This window comes from Drosophila arizonae, chromosome 2 (assembly GCF_054131065.1).
Source record: "Drosophila arizonae isolate 15081-1271.41 chromosome 2, UAZ_ARI_1.0, whole genome shotgun sequence".
NCBI classification, from domain to species: domain Eukaryota; kingdom Metazoa; phylum Arthropoda; class Insecta; order Diptera; family Drosophilidae; genus Drosophila; species Drosophila arizonae.
The window spans coordinates 166,126-191,342 of record NC_142922.1 but is presented as its reverse complement, the minus strand read 5'-3'; the positions used below and the strand labels follow the sequence as shown (position 1 = coordinate 191,342).

At 34.4% G+C, this 25,217-nt stretch overlaps 2 protein-coding genes across 14 annotated transcripts in view; one reads left to right on the top strand and one right to left on the bottom strand.

Annotated features, from left to right (window-relative positions):
• cpx (synaptic transmission protein complexin) overlaps positions 1 to 19,430 on the top strand; it is a 30,314-nt gene extending 10,884 nt beyond the window's left edge. For 6 of the 12 annotated variants that reach the window (XM_089476295.1, XM_089476293.1, XM_089476289.1 and 3 more), the window contains 3 exons: positions 9,063 to 9,220; positions 9,611 to 9,743; positions 12,075 to 12,660. In XM_089476295.1, the coding sequence (XP_089332421.1) occupies positions 9,063 to 9,220; positions 9,611 to 9,743; positions 12,075 to 12,148 (365 nt within the window). In that variant the 3' untranslated portion in view covers positions 12,149 to 12,660. Of the gene's footprint in view, positions 1 to 255; positions 616 to 5,446; positions 5,931 to 9,053; positions 9,221 to 9,610; positions 9,744 to 12,074; positions 12,661 to 17,338 lie in introns of those variants that run through there. The other 6 variants (XM_089476300.1, XM_089476298.1, XM_089476299.1 and 3 more) reach the window with 6 other exon arrangements.
• On the bottom strand, positions 6,246 to 8,813 carry Nepl11 (Neprilysin-like 11). 2 transcript variants are annotated; one of them, XM_089476284.1, is made up of 3 exons: positions 8,434 to 8,813; positions 7,424 to 8,376; positions 6,246 to 7,272 (listed from the first exon to the last, which is right to left on the bottom strand). In XM_089476284.1, exons 2-3 carry the CDS (start codon positions 8,301 to 8,303, stop codon positions 6,362 to 6,364), a joined length of 1,791 nt encoding a protein of 596 aa, XP_089332410.1. In that variant the 5' UTR covers positions 8,304 to 8,376; positions 8,434 to 8,813; the 3' UTR covers positions 6,246 to 6,361. The 2 variants fall into 2 exon arrangements, with proteins under 2 accessions (XP_089332410.1, XP_017869397.1); XM_018013908.2 differs by having other exon boundaries at positions 7,424 to 8,370.
• Positions 19,431 to 25,217: the final 5,787 nt, after the last annotated feature.

Sequence of the window (25,217 nt, the reverse complement as noted above, 5' to 3'; positions counted from 1 at the left end):
CAGCTTTCGTTAGTACCAATAACTATGCATAACAAAACTTTGGTCCGATGAACTTTTTGAACTAAAAAGGCAAATAATTTACAACGAAAATTATCAATTTTTGGTTAATTTTGTAATTAGCCCACCAAAAATACCTGAACATTTTTTAGTTGTCCAGCATTTGTACTTTATACTAACTATATATGATTACCAAAATTGAGAAAAACGTATAAGAATTTGCATAGTTAGCATTGCATTCGAAGTTTTTGTTTCTTCTAAGTCAAGACAAAAAAAAAGTAAATACTAACTATATGAATATTGATTTTGCATCGAACTATTTTTCGTATTTTAAAATGTTATCTATTTTATTATCTTTGGTTACCTATTGCTTCTATATCTACTACTACTTCTACTTCTTCTCTAACTACTACTAATTTCTATTACTAAAACAACAACAACAAAAATGAAAACTACAACAACCTCTCGTACTCTACTCTGTACTTACAACCATATATGGAACCATACTAACTACAATAAAACAACTTACATCATCTATTTTCTACTACTACTATAAAACCACTCTTAACTACAACAACAACAATTTCTACAACTATTATACAACGTATTTACAATGAGGTAAAGTATAAGTAATTATTAACGCTATGTATATAACACAGAGCTATCTGAACTATCTTTATACGCTCTCTTTATGTATATCTATATATATCTATATCCATATCTGTATCTATATCTATGACCATATATATTATCTATATACACAGATATCTCTATCTCTGTCTATACCCTTATCCATATCTATATTTTGTTAACTCTATACTACTGTGGCCCTGCACTTGATTTAGCCAATCCTGTCAATAACACAATAAAACCAAACATAACCAAACATGTTCTTGACGGAAGTGACCGAAAATTAAGTACTTAAAAGATAAGTACTTAAAATCTCTCTATACTATACCCTTTGAGAACTTAATGTCATTAGCTCATGTAAACTACGTATAATAGAGAAATATTTGTAAGGCATAATATACCTCGTCCATTTTATAAAAAATAAAATATTGATTAACCTATTTTCAATAGATGTAGGATATGACCTTCCAGGTTGCCATTTTCAATTCGTATTTTGACGAGTAAACATTTTGGCACATGCGACACATGCCACAAACAAGCAAGACAACACCACCTACATGACAGCTATAGCTCCGGCTAAAGATACAGATACACATGCAGATACTGATACAGACACGGACACAGATAGCTGCAGCTGTCCACAACGTTTGCAATTGATATACTTAGCGTCCAAATGCAAATGTCGCTCGTTTTTCTCAATTTGTCTGACACATTTGTGACGAGCACAAAGGAAAATTGGAACTTAACTCCACCTGATATTACGGTGCGGATCTTCAATTTTCTTTCCAATCTATTCATTATTTAAACAGATCAATTGATTTCTATGCTCCAATTGGTAACAAATGTCAAAAGGCGGAAAAGTATAACTTTATTTGAACCATTTGAGATCCTTTCAATATATTAAGAGAATTAGAATTAGACTTATGGTGATTTCAGACGTATGTTGTTGACTACAATGAAATAAATAATCTGATTTCCGTCTTTTAAGCAATTAATTTAGTTTGCTTCCCAATAAAGAAAATTTAATTCTAAAGACGACAGATTCGAAATCCTCTAAACAGCTGTCAATTTGATTCGCTCAAGCTCAGTCATCGAATAAAATGAGCCTGGAGCCGACATACCAGCACATTCTGGCAGGCGCGCAGCATAACTAATTCTGTGGGCGCAAAAGACCAGAAAACTAAGTGCTAAATGACGCATTTAATGGGCGAGGCGAGTGGTTAAAGAGCGGGGTAAAGCTCGCAGCTCTCACATAAATGCTGCATATTAAAAATTCTTTAAATATCTGTACTGCGAAGAATATTTGCATGCAGTTTATCAGCTGTCAGAGCTGTAGACGCGGCCACATTTTTGTCAAATTTCCAACATTTACCGACATGGAAGGCACATTCCCAGCAGAGACAACGCTGGTTGCGCAAGAGGCTAGAGGTGTGAGTGGGTGTGCTAGTGTGTGTGTGTGCGTGCGTGGATGTATGAGTGTGTGCAAGTGCTGTTGGCTAACAACTAATTGCTATAGCTCAAGAACTGAGAAAAGAATTGAGTGTACAGCCAGCGAAATGGCAATGAGATTTACTTGCGTCATTATGAAGAGCCATAAGCCAAGGCTTGGCCAAACGGGGCCCACACAGAAAAGAACGAGACACTCTTTGCCACAAGTACAGGACAACATTATAACACTTGCACACGCCCACTTTTCGACTTACTTATGCACACGCATATGGCCACAGCGACACAGCTCAAAGATACAGCATCTGCTCAAAGGGATACTAGGGCCCGAGCCGAAAATACACTCAACGAAATAGAGAACCTAAAATCATTTTTCATTCAGCTTACAAAGTTATTAAATAAATGGCTTGTTTAAATACTGTTCCTCCTACGATTACTAATAAGTTCAATAACCGGCTTTTTCATTACCATGGTCATTACAAATTCATTGCCTATACAAATTCACGAAAAATGATTCATTTTTGAATTCATTCGATATCATTTCGTGAAGTGTACAATTAAAGCCAAAATATACATCTGTATAACTTAAAGGTACATGGCCAAATTGTGAAGGGGGTGTGTGTACGAGTGTGTGCAAATGGGTGTGTGGCCATAAGTAAATATCCAGGACTCTTTGAGGCTGTTAAAATATAATTACGTCGGGAATATGGTAGTTGCTATTAGTGACTATGACAATGAAATCATTTGCTCTAGGGGAACCAGCGACTTAGGACTGTGGCAACGTTGAGCTGGGCCGTAGTGGGGGGCAACGTTTCAGCTGCTTAAGCCAGCATCTTAGAAAAGTTACAGCATTGCGAGACACCCACTTCCTGTCATTTGTAAATGCCGCCGTCTTCTCCAGTTCTGACCCAGATGCGGATGCAAAGCCCGATAGAAGCGTGTGTGGTGGCAGAGGGCAACAAAGCTCGGCGGTCTTGAACCGGATTAAGAAAGAAAATAATTTGACGTTCGTGCCTTTTCAGCAACTCCTTGCAATAAAAAAAGAACAGAAAAAATTACACACACACACTAATAAAGAGACGAAGTGGAAGACGAAGAGAGGATGGAGAGTGTGTAGTGGAGAGATGGGTGTGTGAGACACTCGCACAAATGGCTTGCGCTTCCTTTAGGTTTCTCTTAGCACTTACTTCTCATTTGTGTGGATATGGAACTGCGTATGTGTGCTGCCAATAAGAATGGAAATGGAACTCTAATGTAGTATTCCCCCAGCATGCGCGTAGTAAGTCGCATAAATGTCACCAGCTCGCAGTCATCCTTATCCACTCATCCATATACAGATGCCTCAGCAAAGCCTAAGACAATTCCAAGGGGGCACCCCCACTGTCCCATTCAGCCACCTATCAACTCCCTTCCTGACGCCTGACGTGTTAGTATTCAAAATAGCATTCGAAGCAATAAAACGCAGCGAGTGTCTTATTTATCCGGTCTTTGGATCGTATATCAGACTTATGACTGGGACCCCAACACTTAGGCGGAATCAAAAAAGGGATGATAATATATATATATATATATATATATGGAAAGAGAGAGAGAAAGCGGGAATGTATAAAACGAGAGAGCTTGGCCGCAGGGCTAGGTATTAAGTACCCTCATTACGGCTAGGACACGCAGGAAAAAAGAAACAATAAAAAAGAAAAAATTGTTGCCAAGAACAACCAATTTGTATACCCAGTGTTAGATGTAAATTGATTTCTTACAACAACAACAAAAATGTGGGTGGAGCTGTCAAGCAAATTTTGCACGCCATTGAGGACTTCCGAGGGGTCGGTTTTACATATATTGGTTATTTTGTTTATTTCGTTTATTTTGTAATGGACAAACCAATGGCCATCGGCCTGGACCATCTATATATATGTATGAAGAAGAGAAGCTGACGAAAATGAAGAAAAGCCGGCTGACCAAGAGAAGATTGCAGCTACATGCACAAGCACTGTTAATTAGGCTGTCACGATAATTATATTACAATAGGCTTGATTAGTTTTTAATTGAGTTGCGACGAGTTGCGAACAACTTCAAACATAAGAGAAAGAAAGTGAGAGAGGAGAGCGCGCATACATAAAAGACACTCAAAGAAAATATGAATGAGTTTTGAAGCTTAAATGGAAAATAAACTTTGTTAAGCCAACATTGTGAGCGAATTTCCAAGTTTAAGAAGCTTATTTGATTTAAAATTCCAAAGCTTCATTTAGATTTTTATTTAAAAAATAAGCTTGTTTAAGGGTTTAGGATTTCAATAAATTGTTCTCTCAATTGTATTTGATATATTTAATCTGAATGTATTCCTCAATCTGAATATAGCTATTAAATTGCAGGAATATATGTATATATGTGCTATTTCTTTGGGGAGTCGATTCATATTTTGCGTACAGTACATATATATAGTGGTATATACATACATATATATGTAGAGGTGCTCCTAAGCGTCAATTACAGGCACAAATAAAAGAGAGACGTAAAGTGGCAGTAGGAGGTGCTGGAGAATAACTGAAAGCGTCAAATGGCATAAAAGGAAGTTTATAAAGTTCATAAAGCAAATTACAAAAGTCTCATAAAAGCGCAACAAACGTAGAGAGGTTGGATGGAGTTAGGGTGAAATTGGACTAAGGGTTGATTCGGCGTATATGGATTGCTTAGCTCAAAACAATTTGACATCATTTTGCTTGAGCGGGGTCAATCAGTTTTTATTATAAAATACATTGAACTGATTTAAGAAAACAATAAATGGGCGTCCAACTCAATGCGAATACCCTACAATCAAAATAAGAAAAAGTTAATACACGAAGCTATTCAGCAAATTGATGACTATAAATTCAATTTAATGTGCGTTGCTTTTAGCAGCAGCATCAGCAGAGGCATGTACCGGCTGCGGCAGCGCTGTCAACGCAGCAGTAGAAAAATGTGGTCAACAGCTAGCAGCTAACCCCCTATAGTAGCTAGGAAAAACGCTCAAGAGCAACGCGTGGGAATTTTCTATTGCGTTTGCGCCGGCACATTGGAGGCTGTGCAAATAGTGCCGTTAACGTCGGCAGCGCTGCCCGAGTGCGACAACAATAATTAGAGCGAGACTGCGAAGATAGATTCTGCTGCTGCTTCTGTTACCAGAGGTAATGTCTCAACCACAATCAAAGCTGAACCTGCGCAGGCGCTGCACAAGTTAACAGTTAACAGAGTCAACCCCAAGCACTTGGGTCAAATACGATATGGTCCAGCGCTGCGACAGCGACTTCGACTGCGGCAGCGACTGCGACAGCGACAGTGGCGTTTTGGCATAAAAAGCCCAGCAACTGCTGGATTGACTCCTACTCCATCTTTGCACTTCTGCGAATAAAGTTCACTCACGTAGCCACGCTGCTGACGTAACCGAGTGCGTCGCCGCTCAAAAGTCGGCAACAGTCAAGTTAAATTTTTGTGCATTCAGTTCGTGTGCGCTCGTGGCCGGGTACGCAGTTCGTTTTCTATGCCGCTGTGTGTGCAAATCGATTTGATAGACATGGAAACGGACACACGGACCACAGCAAACGATGCCAAATACGATTGGGCACGAAACCGAACAAAACGACGGCGAACACGAAGACGAAAGCGCAGCGTCAGTGTGTCACAGTTGCAGCGGACGACTGGGGCCTGGCCATTCTCAGTGCGAAGCGGCGATGCGGCTACGCTACTAACTGGCCAGTCGTAACCACAACGGCAGGGACAGCAGTGCCTGCATTTGACGTAGTCGCTTGTTTTATACAAAAGCCAGCAGCACGGAGAGATAGCATTGGCCTAAAAGCGTCACGAAATCATGAATTTCATTGGTATGGAAACAACAGTTAAACCAATAACAAAAATCATAAATCTAAAAGAGAATTTACTGTTGTGTGCACTTTAAATTCATTTTAACTCTTCGCTCTCTCTCTTTCTCTCTCGCTCTCACTATCTATCTAACTAACTCTTTCTCACTCTCGCTCTCTGTGTGTGTTTCGCTGTTTATACTAACACAACTGTACTCTGCTAAATGTAAGTCATAAAAATTAACTTTGTTTTACATAGATATACATTCAAACAATTTAAATGCAAGCACACATGTGCTCTTTACCACAAAAACAAGAAGCGAACAAAGCAAAAATCAATTGACTTAATCCCCAACAACCCCATGTGCTTGCAGTTTATTGATTTCCTGTCACAGGAAAAAAAAACAAAGTTCAAGGTTGATACACTCACATTTATCTGTTTCGATTCATTTTTGTTATGCACCAACGCTGAGCTCAAGATTTTCAGCGAGGTGGCAACGCTGCGGCTGCACATAAAGTGCATCGCCGAAGCGACAGTTGAACGCCTCGCTAAATTCGGCAGTGTTACGCAAGAGCGTGTGCTGCAGCAGACGTTTATGCTCCTGCTGTCCTTCTGGGCACTCCATGAGCAGATTGCCAATGAAGTACAGGCGCTGCAGCGATAACTGCGGTTTACCGGCAGCCAGCAGCACATTCACTCTGTTCGCTGTAGGCTGCTGACCCAACCACTCTCTGTAGCTGCTGCCGGCCAGGCGCTGAGCCAGCGTATTCAGTAACAGTTCGTGGGCATTTGTGTTGGTCGCCGTCTTGCTGCAGTTCACAAACTGGGCGAACTGGCGATCTGAGTCCATGCTGCGCCAGGCGCCGGGTGTGCGACTGCTACTCCCGGCAGCCACCAGATGACGCGCAAAGCGTTCCGCAAGCAGCACATAGCCAAGCGGCGCTGTCAAGTTCTGGTGTTGCTGTTTTGGCAACAATCCATAGATGGTCTCAAAGCCTCGCGCATATTGGCGGAGCTGCAACGCAGCTGGTGAAGGTGGCGGTCGCTTGTGTTGGAAGCGCCGCAGCTTCTCCATATTCCTATAGAAGTTTCGACGACCCAGCTGTAGGTCCTGGTAGGCAGCATCTAAGTACTCATCTCCATTGAGCATTATGTGCATCACCTGGCTCAGAAACCGCTTTGACGACTGCTCGGAGATCTCGTCTATCCATACACTGCCAACCAACTGCGCCTTGTAGGCTCTTCCAATGCTCGCATACATCTGTGTCAATTGTACTCGATCCGTGCTCAAGCGCTGCAGCAGATGCGCATAGACATCGCCGGCATAGATGTCGGCCAACTGCTGACAGTCGGCGGCTACAATGTCTACAACAACAAAATATTAGTATAAGTAAAAAATTGAGTTGAATTTAAGAAAGCTACAGCTTACAGTTGGCAACTAGCAAAATTTCAGTAAAGAATTTAACTCTTTTAAGACTAGCATTGCACTATATATTAAGACATTAGGTATACGTACCTATCAAATAATCAATCCAAATCCAATTAAGCAGTCGATGCATGCTCGTATTCTGCAATAGCTGAATATAGTCTACAAGGCGGGGCAACTGCCTAACAACAATTGCGTCTGTGGGCTTCAACATCTTGCCACCGAGCAGGTTGCGAAAATAGGCATCCCAATCAAGGCGAGACATCGAGAAGTTGCCGAACGAGCTTCGCTTGAAATTCGCATAGCTGAACTGCACCTGATCATCAATACGCTCCGTCTTAACGATATCGCGGCGATTGCGCTCCAGGCTGAGCACCTCCAGCGATACGATATGGGCCCGACTCTGCTCGACACCAAAGCTCTGGAGCAGCTCGCCCACACGCTGCTCAAACTTTCGCAACGTGTGGCGCCTGGTGACATCTGGCTGCAATGTGACCAGCCGTTTGTTCGACTGCATGCTGATGCGAGTCACGAAGAAATACGGGGCTCCCATCTCATGGAACTGGCTGAGCAGTCCCAACCAACCGAGTCCAGTTTGATTAATGCTGCTGGATTCAAGTGCAGGCCAGCCACCGCTGCTCTTGTACAGCTGCGTGGATTTGAGCGAGTCCAGGCTGCGACCGCTCTGGCACGATTTGTAAAAGTTGAGCAGCTTTTGCTCCATGGCCAGAAGTTTATCGGGATTGTTAAAGCGCAGTAGCTGCTGAAAGCGCAGCTGTTCCTGTTGAAGGCGCAGTGTCTGATTCGCGGTGCGTCCGCATACATAGCCAAAGAAGTCTTGGCAAGGCGAATATGTTGTGTTCAGCAGCTGTTCGAGCTCTTGGCCAAAGCGCAAAACATCCTGTTCCACAATCGATATGCTGTGGCAAGCGCCAACTAACCATAACACGCAAAACAATGGCACCAACATTTCAGCGATCTGCTTGCCACGAGCTATAAATTTGGAATGCTTTTGCCAACTGTAAACTTGGCTCGCACTGTAACTGACCTTAGACGATTAGAGGCTAGGAGATTGAAAGGTTGCAGTGCATACAAATTACCGGAAATTGCTAGCAATTCTTCTTCTTCTTCCGCGACAGTTTTCTATTTTTGTGGCACGTCATGCCGCATTCAATGCTACCGGCCAACTAATCTTATTTTCTATATAGCCCAGATAAGCCGTAGACATCAGTCTCAAACCTACTTCGATGAGCACGGCAACACTTAACAAAAAAAAATAAGTCCGGACTCTCAATTCAAGTAAAATGTGTTTAGCTAATATACATGAAAATAAATAAATAATATAATTTAGAAGCGAAATTTGAAAAAAAAAACTAAATCCTCATAAATTTAATGTAAGAATTTTCTGTCTACAATGAGTTTCATAATTAATTATAAATTTATAAACTTTAAAGCTTAAACATTTAAATTAAAAAAAAAAAAAAAAAAAAAAACACACACACAATTACTGTGTAGAGCTGGTAATCTCTGATTTTGTGTCAAAGTGTCAAGCTAAATTGGTCATGACCTATTTTGATTGAAACAGACAGAACACAGAGCAGCATTGAAAGTCTAGACAACTAGTGCCTATAGTACAGTAAATATACGCTTTAGTCTACATAAATAGAGTAAAGATTATCTTGCGGTAGGCTAATACGGATTTCAATTGATCTTTGTGCAGGCGCGGTAGGAGGTGATGGCGGCGATGATGGTGACGATAAGGAAAAGGCAGAGGAGGAGGAGAGGGAGCGTCAGGAGGCCATACGTGAGGCCGAGGAGCGGCGCAAGGAGAAACACCGCAAAATGGAAGAGGAACGCGAGAAAATGAGACAGGACATACGCGATAAGGTAAAAAATCTTTTTTCTATATATATATATATATCTTATATATATATATATATATATATATATATATATATATATACAAACATATACGCTACGAGTTTCCTCCTGCAGTTCAAATTGACTCTAGTAGGGAGTCCTTTTTTTGAGCGACTCCCTAACGGAGTCAGATTGAATTTCAGAGGACCCAGACAACGAAGAAGCGCGAGCACAAACGCAAATAATGGTATACAGTGGAATACAAAATTTATAAGTGAATCCAATTTACAGTGGTTAATATAACTGAATACACGTTCGTTATATTTTTAGTTTCAGGCTAATTTCTTAAGCATAGTCGATCATATATATATATATAAATATATATATATATATATCTATATATAACCTATCTTGCAGTACAATATCAAGAAAAAGGAAGAAATTGTGGAGGCTGCGCCGCAGGAGGAGCCCAACCCGTTAATGCGGAAAAAAAAGACCCCTGAAGAGTTGGCCGCCGAGGCTGAGCAGGAGGAGCTCGACGATTTTACAAGTAAGTCAGAGATTATCCCTTCCATAGCCACATACCTCTACAAAATATCTTATGTTTGTGTGTATATAGTACTCGTACTCATATGTATCTAGTATATGTATATAACTGGCCCTTCATCTATATTCGCTGTATTCAATATGCAGTGCCAAAATACCTAATGTCGCGGATAACAAGTGTCTATCAGTATCGCTCCTTTTTCTTTATATACATATATATTTATATGAGCACTTTCATTATGTACATTGCATATTTAAATTTTTTATTTTTTAAGTGTATTGAACGTTTTTTCAAGCAGCTGTCATATATATATATATATATATATATATATATATATATATATATATATATATATATATATATATATATATATATATATATATATATATATATATATATATATATATATATATATATATATATATAAAGAACAAAATTTTTAACAACAAAGCCACACTCAGAAGTAGTACTATGTGTGTGTTTGTGTGTATATTTGTATCGTTACTTGTTCAAAACATTATACAGAAGTGCCTATGAAACTGTCCAACTTAACCTAACTATCTCTATCCACTGCTACTACGACTACCACGACTATTTTCACTGCTATATGTGTGTATCTATCTGTATGCTATGTTTCCTGTGCGTAAGATCGTATCGTATCTTCTTACTATCAAATATAAGCTAATGTAAACTCTGCTCAACTAAACTCTAAATCTATAAATTAATATAATTTTAAAGCAACGTTTGAAAGAATCTATGAAGTGTGCACCCCCATTCGATCTCATTTAACTATTATTTAGAATTTTTTTATTATTAATTCATTTCCTGTTTTTAATTTATTTTTAACGGTATCTAACTATGGAAAATATGTGTTGTATTCGAAAAATGGGTTGAAATAATTAAATAATTGACCTTAGTTGGCAAAAGATTGTTTTATTCTTGGGTTAAAGTATATTAGACTAAGGTAAGTGCGACAAATGTCTTATTATAATTTCTGTGTGTTTTAATCTAATTGCAAAGATTTTTGCATTTCAAACTCATCCATTCTACCTGTCTTATTCTTTACCCTTTTAACTATCTCTGTGACTCTCTCTCTCTCTCTCTCGCTCTGTTTCTGAATATTGTTAAAACTATGAAACCGTACAATCCAATGACAGCTTAGTCAGAATGTCTACAATGTTTCAAGTATTTCCACAAAATCAAAAAAAAAAAAAAAAAATAAATAAAAATAAATAAATAAATAAGTAAAACAACCCACAAGTCTAGAAAATTGTTTAGGATGAACCTATTTCTAGTTGGGTTTTTTTATTTTTAAGGCTAGATAGTTTATTTAGTTATACTTACATTAAACTTATCTTTTACAAGAAAATTATTTTTTCTGTTAAACAACATAAATTAAGAAATACTCACCAAGTGCACTAACTAACTAATAACTTTGTATGATTTCTTTTCAAACTATAACAAAAACTAACCTAAAAAAACGCTCTTTCCATCTATGAAAACTAAACACGCATAACAACCACAAATATATATTTATAAAGCCCGAAGGAAACTTTCTACTGATTTTTTTTTTATGCTAAACTAATGTACTAAAAAAAACAATCCAAAAACGAAAACAAAAACATAACAAAACTAACTAAACGCTCCTTTAAACTTTTTCCCTCTTGCAATTGTTTACTCTTTTTCTCCTTTACGCCTTATGTAATATATGTATTTTACATAATCTGTGTAAAATATATATAGTGCATATGCTGTCTATGTATGTGTATTTCTCTTACTCTACACACCATTTGAAATCTCACTATCACACGCTTCGCACATACACGACTTACTATGACTCTTTCTCTCGCTCTCTATCTGTTTACATCTCTATTTTCTAATTATATTAGTACTTACTGTTACATGAATACTCGTATACGAACTGCATTACAGACCTCAATAAAAATTTTTTGTTTTGGTATTTTCATTGAATGCTTCATGCCGCGAGCAGAAGAATTATGTTTTATGTTCTAACTGCCGCCCAAACCCCTCTGCCTTCACCTGCTGCATTGCATTTTGAGTGACGCATTTTTAGCAATAACTTGATCAAACAAATTTTACAATATTCATTTAGAACAATTACATATACATATGTATACATATATATTTGGCTACCGTACAGTTATCAGTTGCACTCAAAAACGTAACTTTACGAAAATTGCGCTATGTTAGTTAACATACGCATCTATGCAAAATACATATACATATACCAGTAAAAATACATATAAAATTTGTAGTCTACTCTACAAAGTATGCTTATTTATTGCTGTTTCCATACTCAATTTCTTTTTACAGAACTGAAAAATCAAATAGAAACGCAAGTAAATGAGCTAAAAACTCAAATAGAGGGAAAATGTGTCATGCAGTGATATGTCAGTCATCATGAAAGATATTTATATCAATAATAATAAAAAATTATTCAAATAATAATAACTGAACGAGTTAAAACGAAACATTTATAAAATACAATTGATTTCTAACACTTGAATTTGTTGATAATGCAAATAATATAAATATTATGTTCCAAAAACGTTCTGCGTAATATTTGAATATATATATATATATAACACAGTAACTCGGAAAAAATTATATAAACTGCAAAATAATACAAAAATTTTAATAACAAAATAAAAGTACCGAAATGATAATGACTAAAACAATATACATTCGTTTGAATGTATGAAAAACAGGACGGTGAAATCCTATTGAATTTTAAAAGTAGTTAAAACATAAACTAAATTATGTATAAATGAAATATATAGTAAACGCCTTTAATTCAAATCACTTTTGCTTCGATGATAATGTAATATACTCAATGCCCCCAAAACTATAAAAAAGAAAAAGAAAAACAAACAAAAAAAAGTAAGAGAAACAAAAAGAATACATAACCGTTGTTTAGTTGATAGCGATAAAAATAACAGAAACGATATCGATATATAGTCGTTATCGTAACTAAAACATAACTGCGATTGGTGCGACAGAGACAGAGTCAGAAAACAGTTATAATGGAGAGGTTGCTGAATCATGTCGAACCGTCGAAATACGTTGCTGAAGAATCTTTTTTTGGACTTAAATGAAACATAATTACATAAACATGCATCCCTATATATACACGAATCTCTATGGAAACTGGATATGATCTAGCATACATTTTTAACACTCTCGAACTTTTTCTGTCGGCGATAAATGATATATTTAGATATATACTTCCAAAGAAATTAAAATTAAACTTTCCCAAATGTGGACTACAAAATCAACGTTGGTTTTTGAACTGATTGAAGAAATGAGAATGATGAACCAAACCCAAGATCTCATGATCGTTTTGTTTTTTAAAAGTCTCCTTTAACAACTGTAACATTTTGTTTCTTTTCTATACAAATGATAAATACATACACACAACAAACTGAGAACATTCTAAGCTATTTGAGATACTTACTGAACATACTGATTGAAGCTTCTAAAATGTAAGTAAAACCAACTCCTATACCTAGAATTAAAACTATACATTAAATATTTTTTAAACTTTCAGTTTCTTAACTAAAACTTATATATATTTATTAAGTTACAAAATAATCAAATAGGACATACTGTATGATAAACAGAAAACAAAAAATAGAAAATTAGATAAAACTTTATATTGTAGGCATTTAGCCCAGGACAATAGTTCTTAAGAAAACGCTAGGCAGTTCGAGAGCATAATGCTGTGATACATTTAGCATCCATTTTGTCACGTCCCCTTTTAAAAAAGTAATAATAATAAATATTAAAAAATGATGCATGCTTTAAAGCGCAAACCTTAATATAACCACATACTTAATACGTAATTACATAATACATGCAGACAATGCTAGCGATTAAAGACGGAAATTTATATAAACTTATATATTTTATATACATATAACTCTGTTGTCTGATCTGACTCTCTAATATTTGGGTCTCAAGGGTAGGTACTTGGGTACATCCCATTCAATATCCACAAACATATATACTACAAATATATATACAAAAAAAAACATTTGAATTGTACATAATACGATGTTTCACGCAATAACAAAACAATACCCTGGTACAGAATGCTATGCATGAATGTACATATTTGAGCTATGCACATAAAGGAGTCAAGTATATATCAATTACATGTGAAATTGTAGTATATTGTTAATCGATTAATAAGCGATTCAACACTCGTATGTCTGCTAACAATATATATATATATATATATATATATATATATATATATAAATATATATATATATGTATGTATATATATCACATTTTCCCTTCATTATGTGCCCTTTCCAAATCCGAATTTAGATTCGTCTTTATATCTGCCTGTAGAATGCCTTATAGAGATAACCTTAAAAAAAATTAATACACATCCAAGATTACTATTTGGAAAGGACATTTCAGCTTCGGCCAACCGAAGCTCGCATTTTCACTTTTTGTTTTTAAGTTTATGCAATATACTTTACATATATATACTTTACATATATATATATATATATATATATATATATATATATATATATATATATATATATATATCTATATATATATATATATATATATATTATATATTATATATATATATTATGAATATAAATACATATGAATAAATGTTTTAATCACACTGCATTCTCTATATTTCTCTCTCTCTTTCTCTGGTGTCTCTTTTCTCTCTCTTTCTCTCTCTCTCTCTCTTCTTTTGATTTGAAACACTATTTTGAATCTTTAACTTGCGCCACTACTACTACTCTGCCTAAAAATACAACAACAACCACACGAAACAACAACAATCTTCACCACAACATCTACAACAACGACTCGCTGGTCTCTTTCAGACATATGTACTTTCGGTGTTAAAATATATGGTACACCACCCGTATCATCATCTACAACAACAACAGCACAACAAGAAAACAAGTACAACAACAACATCTACAGAAGTTATCTTATATGTACAATACTAAATGAAACAACTAATCATTATATCACAAAACCAAAAAATAGTTCAACAGTATCTCTAATTGTTGTGTTTCTTTTTATTTTTCCTTCTTTAGTATAGTGCATATCTATATACACCTACACACACTCCCTTACACACACTCATACATAGTAACATGCATATAGACAAAGAAATATATACGGTGTTGTAAATGTTAAAAGTTATATGTACAGATTCAACAAAAACAGACCGAAATACCAAAACAAACAAATGTTCAACTTACATACACAGTCAAAAATACCGAATAGTGGAAAAAGTGTATTCAATACTTAATATATGAGATATATATAAATTAGTGAATATTTATGAAATCAAAAAATTAAACGAGTTACAAAAGCTTGTGACTAACCGGAAGCTTGTGTGTTGTTAAACACTTTTGGGCATCAACAATAGCCCATTCTGATCCTGACGAAAGTCAGGAATTTTTCGTAGTATAACTACCTTTTTCTTTCTATAATTGCCTAACACTGTGTTTTACATATTTTGACTTCGAAGGCAACAACTAAACCTTACTCGCTGTCAATCCCAAAAAAACAATTCCCTAGTGACCCTCGCTCGATAAAATTATAAACGATAATATTGCCTTAAAGTCGCTTCAAGATACTATCCAATTGCTTAAAATATCTTTAACTTCTAAACTCTACTCAAAAACTACTACAATTAGCATAACTATATATATTTATTTATTTATGTCCAAATTTAATTTTTCTAGTTTTACCGAACCCAATTCTTATGCTCTTTCCTCTTAGCTCTTACAAGTAAATGGAAAATGCTTTCAAAATATAACAACATGTTTAACTAGATTCTAATAAAGGAAATATATATCTATTGCGTTCTTTCAAAACATATATATGATATTGAAGTTTACTTGTATTGATTACTAAAAATTAAAAGAAAAAAAAGACAAAATTTATACCAAGTATATACACAACAAAGGAAGAACATTATATTTAATCATAACGAAAGATTTTAATGTAAATCATTAATGTTGCAAATGTTTAAAATGGTTCAGATGAATTTTTTTTAGTTTTGACGTTTAATATTACAGATAGTTATGATATAATATATATGTATATGTATATCGAAAAGTTTAGAGATACCAAATTATTATTGAATATTATTAAATACATATACCCATTTATATATATTCCCACATATATGTATATATATCTATATATCGCTATATATATATATATATATATATATATATTTATATATATATAAATATTTGGGTATTTGTGTAACTAAATAGGGAAATGAATTTAAAAAAACGTATTAAAAAAAAAAAAAGAAAACATCAAACCAAACAAAAAATGCAATATAATGTTGAAAATTATATCATTCGTCATTATTAGATGTGAAAGCAGCTCTATAAAAAAAAACAAAAAAAAAAAAAATAGAAAAAAAAAACAAAAATTAAAAAGTTAATAAAAAACATAAGAAATCGTTAATAGTTGATTAATTATATTGTTACTTTAAACATTTGAAAAGACAAAATATAATAAAAAAAAAAAAAAAAAAAAAATGAATAATAAAAACAAGATATATATGTATAATATATACTTATATGAGAAAAAACACAAATAATACAATGGGTTTTTTTTTTTTTGTGTACGTCTGGGCAAATAATCTCGAACTCGTTTTCTCTGAGTTTCTCTCTCGTCCCAACAAACCAAGTACACTATATCTCTTATATTCTCTCTCTCTCTCTCTCTCTCTCTCTGTCTACGTTTAGCCTTCTTGATTTGGCATGAATGTTAGTCTAAATGTTTCTCCATTTACCTTAAATTCCTTATATGTGTATCTGTTCGTGCCCATCTCTCTCTTTCTTTATCTGTCTCTGTCTCTCTATCCCTGTACCTCCTTTTACTCCCTATAATTTCCTGTTCCTTTTTTAATTGAAAAAAACGCAGGTGCTACTGTCTATTGTCTATCTTAACTATTATAAACGCTAAGTATACCTAATCCCTAAAAACGTTGTCTAATGGAATGTGCTGCGTTTTCTACTAAGTATTAAGCACATACTCGTATACCATGCATCTCTGCATCTGCATCTCCATACATTCTGAGCTGACACTCAGATATATTTGTTGTACACTAAGTCAAAGGTAGAAGGTGAGTTGTGTCTTTAAAAATCTTTGAAACGAGATGCCACTTTAAAAACGTGAGTACCAACGTTTTTCTCTTAATTTCCGTTGCACTCTTAATACTCATTTAAAGTCAGCACCACCGCTCGGTAGGTATCTCCCAAATACAAAATTAATGTAAGCAATACGGACGCAAAAAAAAAAAAAAAAAAAAAAAAAAAAAAAAAATTTAAGCAAATGAAAAAAAAAAAGGTTGAGACAATTTCTCATTATTGTGTCTTGTGTGTTCTAGGCTGAACAAAAAACTATCAAAAACTGTCCACAAAAACTCTTTCATTTTGTAACATTTTTCTTTATCTTATGTGATATATTCTTTTAATTTATTATTTTTCTTTTCGTAGCCAATTTGACGAACTTGTAACAATTTTTCAATAAAAATTAATTTCTTTTCATTTTTGTACTTTCAGCGAAATTAAGAAAACGTCTCAGCGATGCTTTTAAGCATTGTCCACTGAGAAACTTGTTTTGAAACACCAGTCTATCCCCGATTCCACAGAAGATGTATTAGCATTGCATAATTTCGGTTTCAAGCTGGCTATAAGCCGACATGCTCTATCAACAGTTATACACATGCCTATGTTTAGAATTTCTAAACTTTATTCATAGTGCCAAGAAAAACTCCTATTTGCGTATAAATGTGAAGAAGCGGTTGATATACTTAAGTAACTATGTATATCGATAAATATTATATAAATAATTGTACAACCTTACGATGTGCCCTTGGAACGCATAAGCTGCTGCACTAAATTTTAATTAGAGTTCAGTATTGAGCAAATTGGTGAATTGTTTTTGAAGTTCTGTTTATCGATAGAAATATTTTATTTATCGAATAAGTACAACGATGAAGCATTAGAAAGAATAGATTATAGCATTTCAGAACTCGAAATTTAATAAACAAAGACATTAGTTAAAAGCAATTAGAGCAAACAAGTTCAACCAGAATAAAAAAAATCGTCTTTTATATTTTACCGTGTGCGCGGTTCTTAAGATTCGATTTGATTTGGTAATATTCAAAACGTTTCGATTATGTTCAATTTAGCTTGTAGACGGTTTAAAATGTTTTCGTTCATTGCCTAGATAATTCATAAGATTTTTAATGTACCTGAAATTCCAAATATGCTAATGCAAGTCTAAAAAATTAGGTTAAGCTTCTTCAAAATATTTACATAATTATTCAGATATACATAGTTATATCTTCTATATTTTCAGGAATAGAAGCTAGTTAATAACTATTTCAAGAAAGTTAAAAAACAATTTTCCGTACTTCGGTCAGCCGAAGCAGACAGATTATTCAAGCCTATACATATATAATACGTTATAATGATTGGTAATGATGAACAAAATGGCATATTTTCTTTTAGTTTTTTAGAGGCATGCTAGTGAAACTTTTCACATCAATCATTTAGAAGAGCAACAATCATATCTAAAACCTATAAAATTTCGTGTCTTAATTTAAAAATATTAAATGATTTTTATATTATAATACAAAAAAGTTTCAAAAATGTAAACGTAGTTGATATCGAATGTAGTCTAAGTATCATTTATATATATATATATATATATATATATATATATATATATATATATATATATATATATATATATATATATATATATATATATAACGACCGACTGAAATTATTGTTAAAAGTTTGATATATACAGATATATATACATATATATATACATATATATATATATATATATATATATATATATATATATATATATATATATATATATATATATATATATATATATAATATGAAAACGAAATATATATTAAAGTTTCTATACCTTTATCAATCAGAAATTTGCGATTCAATATATACAATATATACATACATATACATATATATATTGCGATAGTTGAGCAAATCCTAAAAATAATTTATTGTATTGTCATTTACAAAAATTTACGATTCTAACAATACTTTTCGAATAAGCATCTAAAAATTCATTAAAATTAAAATGAAATCGTAAGGAAGTATAAAAAATAAGTCAATTAAGATAAAGCTGTTATTTACTTTTATAAAATACCAAACGAGTGTTTGTCAACTATATAAAATTGCAAACGAGTGTTTGTCAGCTTATCTTAGTTAACTTTGAAAATCTATATCTATATCCTGATGCTCGTGAATGTCAAAATGCAAACTAAATCGAAGACTAGTTTAAAAAAAATAAATAAGAGAAAAACTTCAGCGGTTTATAAAAGGAAAGAAGAAGAAATCGAACTAATAATTATTATAATAGCGATTATGATACTAATAAATAAATATATTCAGGCATTTTTATAATGATACTTAAGACCCTCGTTCTACATAGGCGCCCATGCATATATATACAAAGGTACATATGCATACTGCATTGTATTGCATTCGTTTATATATTATACTGCATTGCGTTTTAATATGTTGTGTTGTATTTATTGTTGAATTGTATTTTAATATATATAGACAGTGTTAATTTCCAATAAAAAGTTTTTAAATACAACTAAAACTCCTGCTTTTCAATTGCTCCTTTATTAGCTATTGCAGCATAAATATCTACGATCAGTAATAAATAGAAAATACTCGTATATATCTTGGCTACACTGAGGAGTCAGTGCTTCAAGACAGAGTGTCCCTCGATATTGATCAAAATTAAAAAATTCATATGTGTTCGTTGGTCAATGTTCTGTTTCCGTGAGGCATTTGTCTTGAGACTCATTTCGTAATCGTATTGGTTTAAATCGTACATATGCACATATAAAATAGGTCGGCCACTAAATAATTTCGTTTAATAAGATCAGATGATTTTAATGAATTTTGTTGCAGCCAACTTCTCTCTAACCACTTTACCGTTCTATATTTGGATAGCTGATATAATAAGGCATATTTGTTAAAATTTTTGTTAGATTTTTATACCCTGATTCCATTGAAAATGGGAAATCAGGTTATAATGGTTTTGCTGAAATGTATGTAACAGGCAGAAGGAGGCGTGACAGACCCCACAAAGTTTATATATTCTTGATCAGGGCGGCGAGCTGAGTCGATTTGGCCCTGTCCATCTGTCCGTATGTATGAACGCGTCGATTTCAGAATATATAAGAGCTAGGGACTAAAATTTTTTTAATGTCCGTATTACAGCGCGGATATCGAGTTTATCACAAAAAATCGATAACTCATCCCGTTATTTTGCATCGATAAAAAAAACCTTATCGAAAATCAGTTATAAAATTATATCTCCTACACCTTTAAAGCTAGAGTCTCCATGCATTATATGCATTTTATATAATTTCGGTTTTTGTTAAAATTTACCCTCCCCCCATTTTCCACCCCCTCACCCACATATTTGTAAATTACGTATTTCAAGTACTACAAACTTGTGCTTTGGCAAATGCATGCATATTTATGTTATAATCATAATCTGAAAGTTTCTTGAAGATAGTCAATCCACAAGAAAAGCTGTTAAACAATTAAATTCGCATAGTAAGCGCACACTGCAGTCCATGCGTGTTTATACGTGTGTGTGTGTGTGTATGTTTCTTATGTAAGCAGAAAGACGCGATAAGTGATTGAAATAGCTGTTGCTCGAAGGGTTGAGGGGATCTCGTAGTCGAGCAGTCTTGCAAAAACGATTAAAGCAGACTTCAACGGGTCTCGGCTCAACAAGATAAACTGTAAATATTATTTTGTGACTTATTTATTACAGCCCACCACTCAAACATAAATAAGGCTTGCTTTTAAGCATCCAGGATATTTTTAATGGTATTTGGTATTTGGTAAGACTCTTGGTTTGGCATTTCATGATGCTGTCATTATGCGAGGCCGCATTGTTTAAAGATCAAATGCCAAAGTGTTTGGAATTTATGAAACTGCTCGTCCTGCCTTCTGACATGGCTGGTCCTGGTTCTGCTTCGCACTCATCCTTGTGCTGTTCGACAACGAGGCGTAAGGAATTCGATTGGGGGTGGCAGTTGACTATTGCACGTACTACAAATCAATACAGAATGTGCTCATACTTATCGCTATCTCCCTTTTGCTTCTGGCATATTTCCTTTAATTAAAAAAGTTCCGCAATGTTTCCAAACAATTGATTCCTAAGTTGACATCGTTGACATTTTAATGCGTTTAGTTCCGCTTGTCACTTAATGCGAGCTTTATCCGCACTATTAACATACATATCGACAGGGCTGCTTAGCAGTCAAATACGACATTAATGTGCCAGCTCATTTTTCTCAGTGCAGAAAGGATATACGTTTTGTGCGAATGTGTGGATATAGTTCATATATTTTCTTATGAATTTCGAATATATGTACATAAACTGCACATGATGAAACACAAAGCTTAACTGCTGGATATGTACAAGAAACGAATAATATTTCGAATAGCAGTCTGCGCAGGGTTATTACACGTTTTTATACCCTGAACCCATTGAAAATGGGAAATCAGGGTATAATGGTTTTGTGAAAAGTATGTAACAGGCAAAAGGAATCATCGCAGACCCTATAAAGTATATATATTCTTGATCAGGACGACGAGCTGAGTCGATATAGTCCGTCTGTCCGTCCGTCCGTATAAGCAAAAGGATCTCAGAAGATATACGAGCTAGAGAGCTGAAATTTGGCATGCATACTCGTGTATACCATAGGCAGTACAAGTTTATCATATTTTTTCGATAACTCATCCGATAACTTTTTTATCGAGAATGATCGAAAAATCGACATTGTTTTTTCAGCCTAATTTGAACACTTTTAGACCTGGAGACTTCAAATTCGCGTTGTATATAAAGTTAATGGATACAAAGATTTGTAAAAAACGCATTTCAAGTACTAGAGACTTGTGCTTTGGAACTTGTGCAAAAGAAATTATTCAACACATAAATTCTCATAATATTGCCCACACTGCAGCGCAGCTCAAGCGCAGTCGCTGCTTATTGCGCAGTTGGCAGAGCGCGTGCTTATAAGTGCATGTGTATGTATGTGTGCATAAAAGAAGTCCAGAATGATTAGAATATCAACTTGGAGGGTTCAGGGTATCTCCTAGTCGAGCAGTCTCGACTGGAGCCTTCTTACTTGTTATACCCTGAACCCATTGAAAATGGGAAATCAGGGTATAATGGTTTTGTGAAAAAGTATAAAACGGGCAGAAGGAATCATCGCAGACCCCATAAAGTATATATATTCTTGATTAGCTCGACGAGCTGAGTCGATATAGCCCTGTTCGTCTGTCCGTCCGTCCGTATGAGTGCGTCGATCTGAGAAGTTATAAAAGCTAGAGAGCTGAAACTTGGTATGCATACTTGTGTATAACATACGTAGTACAAGGTTATCATATTTTTTCAACAACTCGTCCGATAACTTCTTTATTGAAAATGAGCGAAAAATTGATTTTGTTTATTTAGCCTATTTTGAACACTTTTAGACCTAGAGACTTCAGATTTACTGTGTATATATAGTAGATACGAAAATTTAGTAATTTACAGATTTTAGATACCACGCCCCCTTCGCCCACAATTTGTAAAAAACGCATTTCAAGTACTAGAGACTTGTGGTTTGGAATGTACACACATTTTCACACATTTCACATATGACTGCGCTCTGAAAGATTCATTTAGATTGTATGTCTACAAAAGAAATTATTCAACAAATAAATTCTCATAATATTGTCCACACTGCGCAGCCTAAGCTGTGTCGCTGCTAACTGCGCAGTCAGCAGAGCGCGGGATTATACGTGCGTGTGTATGCGTGTGTGCATAAAAGAAGTTCAGAATGAGTAGAATATCAGCTTAGAGGGTTAAGGGTATCTCCTAGTCGAGCAGTCGACTGGAGCCTTCCTACTTGTTTTTCTTTGCGAACTTTGCTCATAAATAATGCATCAAATACCTTTTAATTATACAAACATACCAGGTGTCCCCTCCCCAAGCACCAATAAATGGACACACACTTTGTTTTCACCCAAGTGTAAAGAGTCGTGTTTATTAGCCAAAACAAACGCAAGCAAGCCCAGTGTTGGTCTGTATATGCTTGTATATTCTGGCAAAAGTTACACTTTAATGTAATACGAAGCAGCAAGGGAATGCCCTAATGAAATGCATTGTCAAATGAAATGGTAAAATTGACGACGTCCACTCTTTCCTAAAGTGCCCAACCGCATTAAATCAGCAAACTAACCGCCACTAAATAAACACTCACACAAGCACACACACGTAAGCAGCAAATGTTGGTTGCTGCCTCGACCAGGATCTAAAGTTAAAAGCACTTGTAACAAATTGAAATCATTCATCTTACTTTTCGCATTCATTTGCACTCACATCTACACACTCCTGCATACCCACCCGCACACACACACACACACAGGTGTACATGTGCCAAGCCCCGTCGTCCACATTAATGTGGGTCTTTCAAATTCGCCTGGTCAGCGAATAGCCAATAAGTAGTTGGGATTTGGGCATTTCTGTGCACAGGTAAAACCACCTTGTATTTACTGTTAATTTATAGAGTGAGACAAAGCTTATCTCTACTGGAAGCGTTGCTCATTCTGTATAAATTTCTATAACACGTAGACAGTTCTACTGGGATACAAATGTAAATATCTTCAAAGTAAACCATTTCCCAAAAATATATTTATTTTTTTTTCGATTAAGAAACTAATTGACCGAGTGATAGATTAATAACATATAAAATGCTTTAACGAATTAAATAAATAAAAATTTCAGATCCCTTAATTTCCAGTTCAGATACATATATGTAACAGCTTTTAAAACAAAGGATGATAGATTAATAACATATAAAATGCTATAACGAATTAAATAAATCAAAAATTCAGTTCCCTTAATTTCCAGTTCAGATATATGTTTGTAACAGCCTTTAAAACAAAAAAAGGCTACTGATACAATTCCTATAAAATACAATATATCAAATTATATGCAGAATCCTAGACAGTGGATACTTCAATACTAAAAAATTTCCCAACACTCGAAATGAATGAATATGGGCATTTCTCCAGAAAGGTCAACCGCAGCCAAAACATTCAAAGTCAATGAAAGCATGTTCTTCTAACATATTTTTTTTAACCAATCCATCAAATCTAACTAATATAAACCAATTTTACATTTTATCATAATACATTTCGACACAAAGCCAAATAAGTGCAAATGTTCTGTTATGAGCATTTCTATTGCACATTTTGTTCTTATAATTGAGACACTATGCAATTAAATATGATACTTCGAATTTTCTCTATTTTATTATAATTAATAAATTGAATATATTGAAAATCATTTGTAATACTTTTATTCATGTGAAATTGCTAAACAAAAAAAAAATTAAAAGAAAAGAAAAACAAAATGTATGGTGGAAAAAATATCTTGTTCGACCCTAATTAAAACTAAAAAATAAAAATAAAAATACTCTATATTTTTGAGTCAAATAAAAAACATTGTAAAGATGTGCCAATTTCTAAAATTTTAAAACTATTCGTAATAAATTGTCACTTAAGGTTTCGCTAAAATCTCAGGTTGAATTGTTCATTTAAAAAGCGACTTACGTTTTTGTAGGCTGCGAACCTCCTGGTTTTTTGTGATTATCTTGAAAACTAACATTTGCCTAAAATCAGATTTAGCACCAAATATAGAGCTAATCAAGAGCTAAAGGATTCACTATTCGTCAAAATAAATAAATATTTTGGCATTCGTTTTTTTTTTTTTTTTTTAACTCAAGAACGTACGAATGTCATATTCGCCACTAGAAAATTGCCCATATGTACATATTATAAAGTGAGCGCACTCAAGCGAAAACATAAATACGCATTGTAAACATATACATACATATGTATACATCTTCGTACAGAAAATAAAGAAAAAAATTTTAGAAGTGAACTTCAGTTTTTCGCTCAATCGAGTTGTCTGCTGCAGTTACTGCAAGCGCTTTCGAGTGGAAGTGGCTATTAAAACCGGCCAAGAACTGTCAAAGTGAAGTAGAAGAGAAATAAACTCGCCATTCAACTAAAAATTGCATTGATGACGCGGTAGATGGGGAAAAATAAATATAAAAGAAGGAAAATCTTTATACATAGATAGCAGAGACTTCACAATCGTCTTATACGTATTAACTTATGAGCTCTTTACTTATACAACTAATCACTCTCACACTCCCTATCCCTTCTCCTATATCTCAAGCTCTCTGTCTCTCTTTCTTTCTCTACCTCTCTCTCTCACTCTTTCTCTCTCTCTCTCGATCTGCTATCTGCCCTCTATCTCTCAGAGGCTTCGCTGACAGCTATAAGTAGAATCAGGTTGATCTTC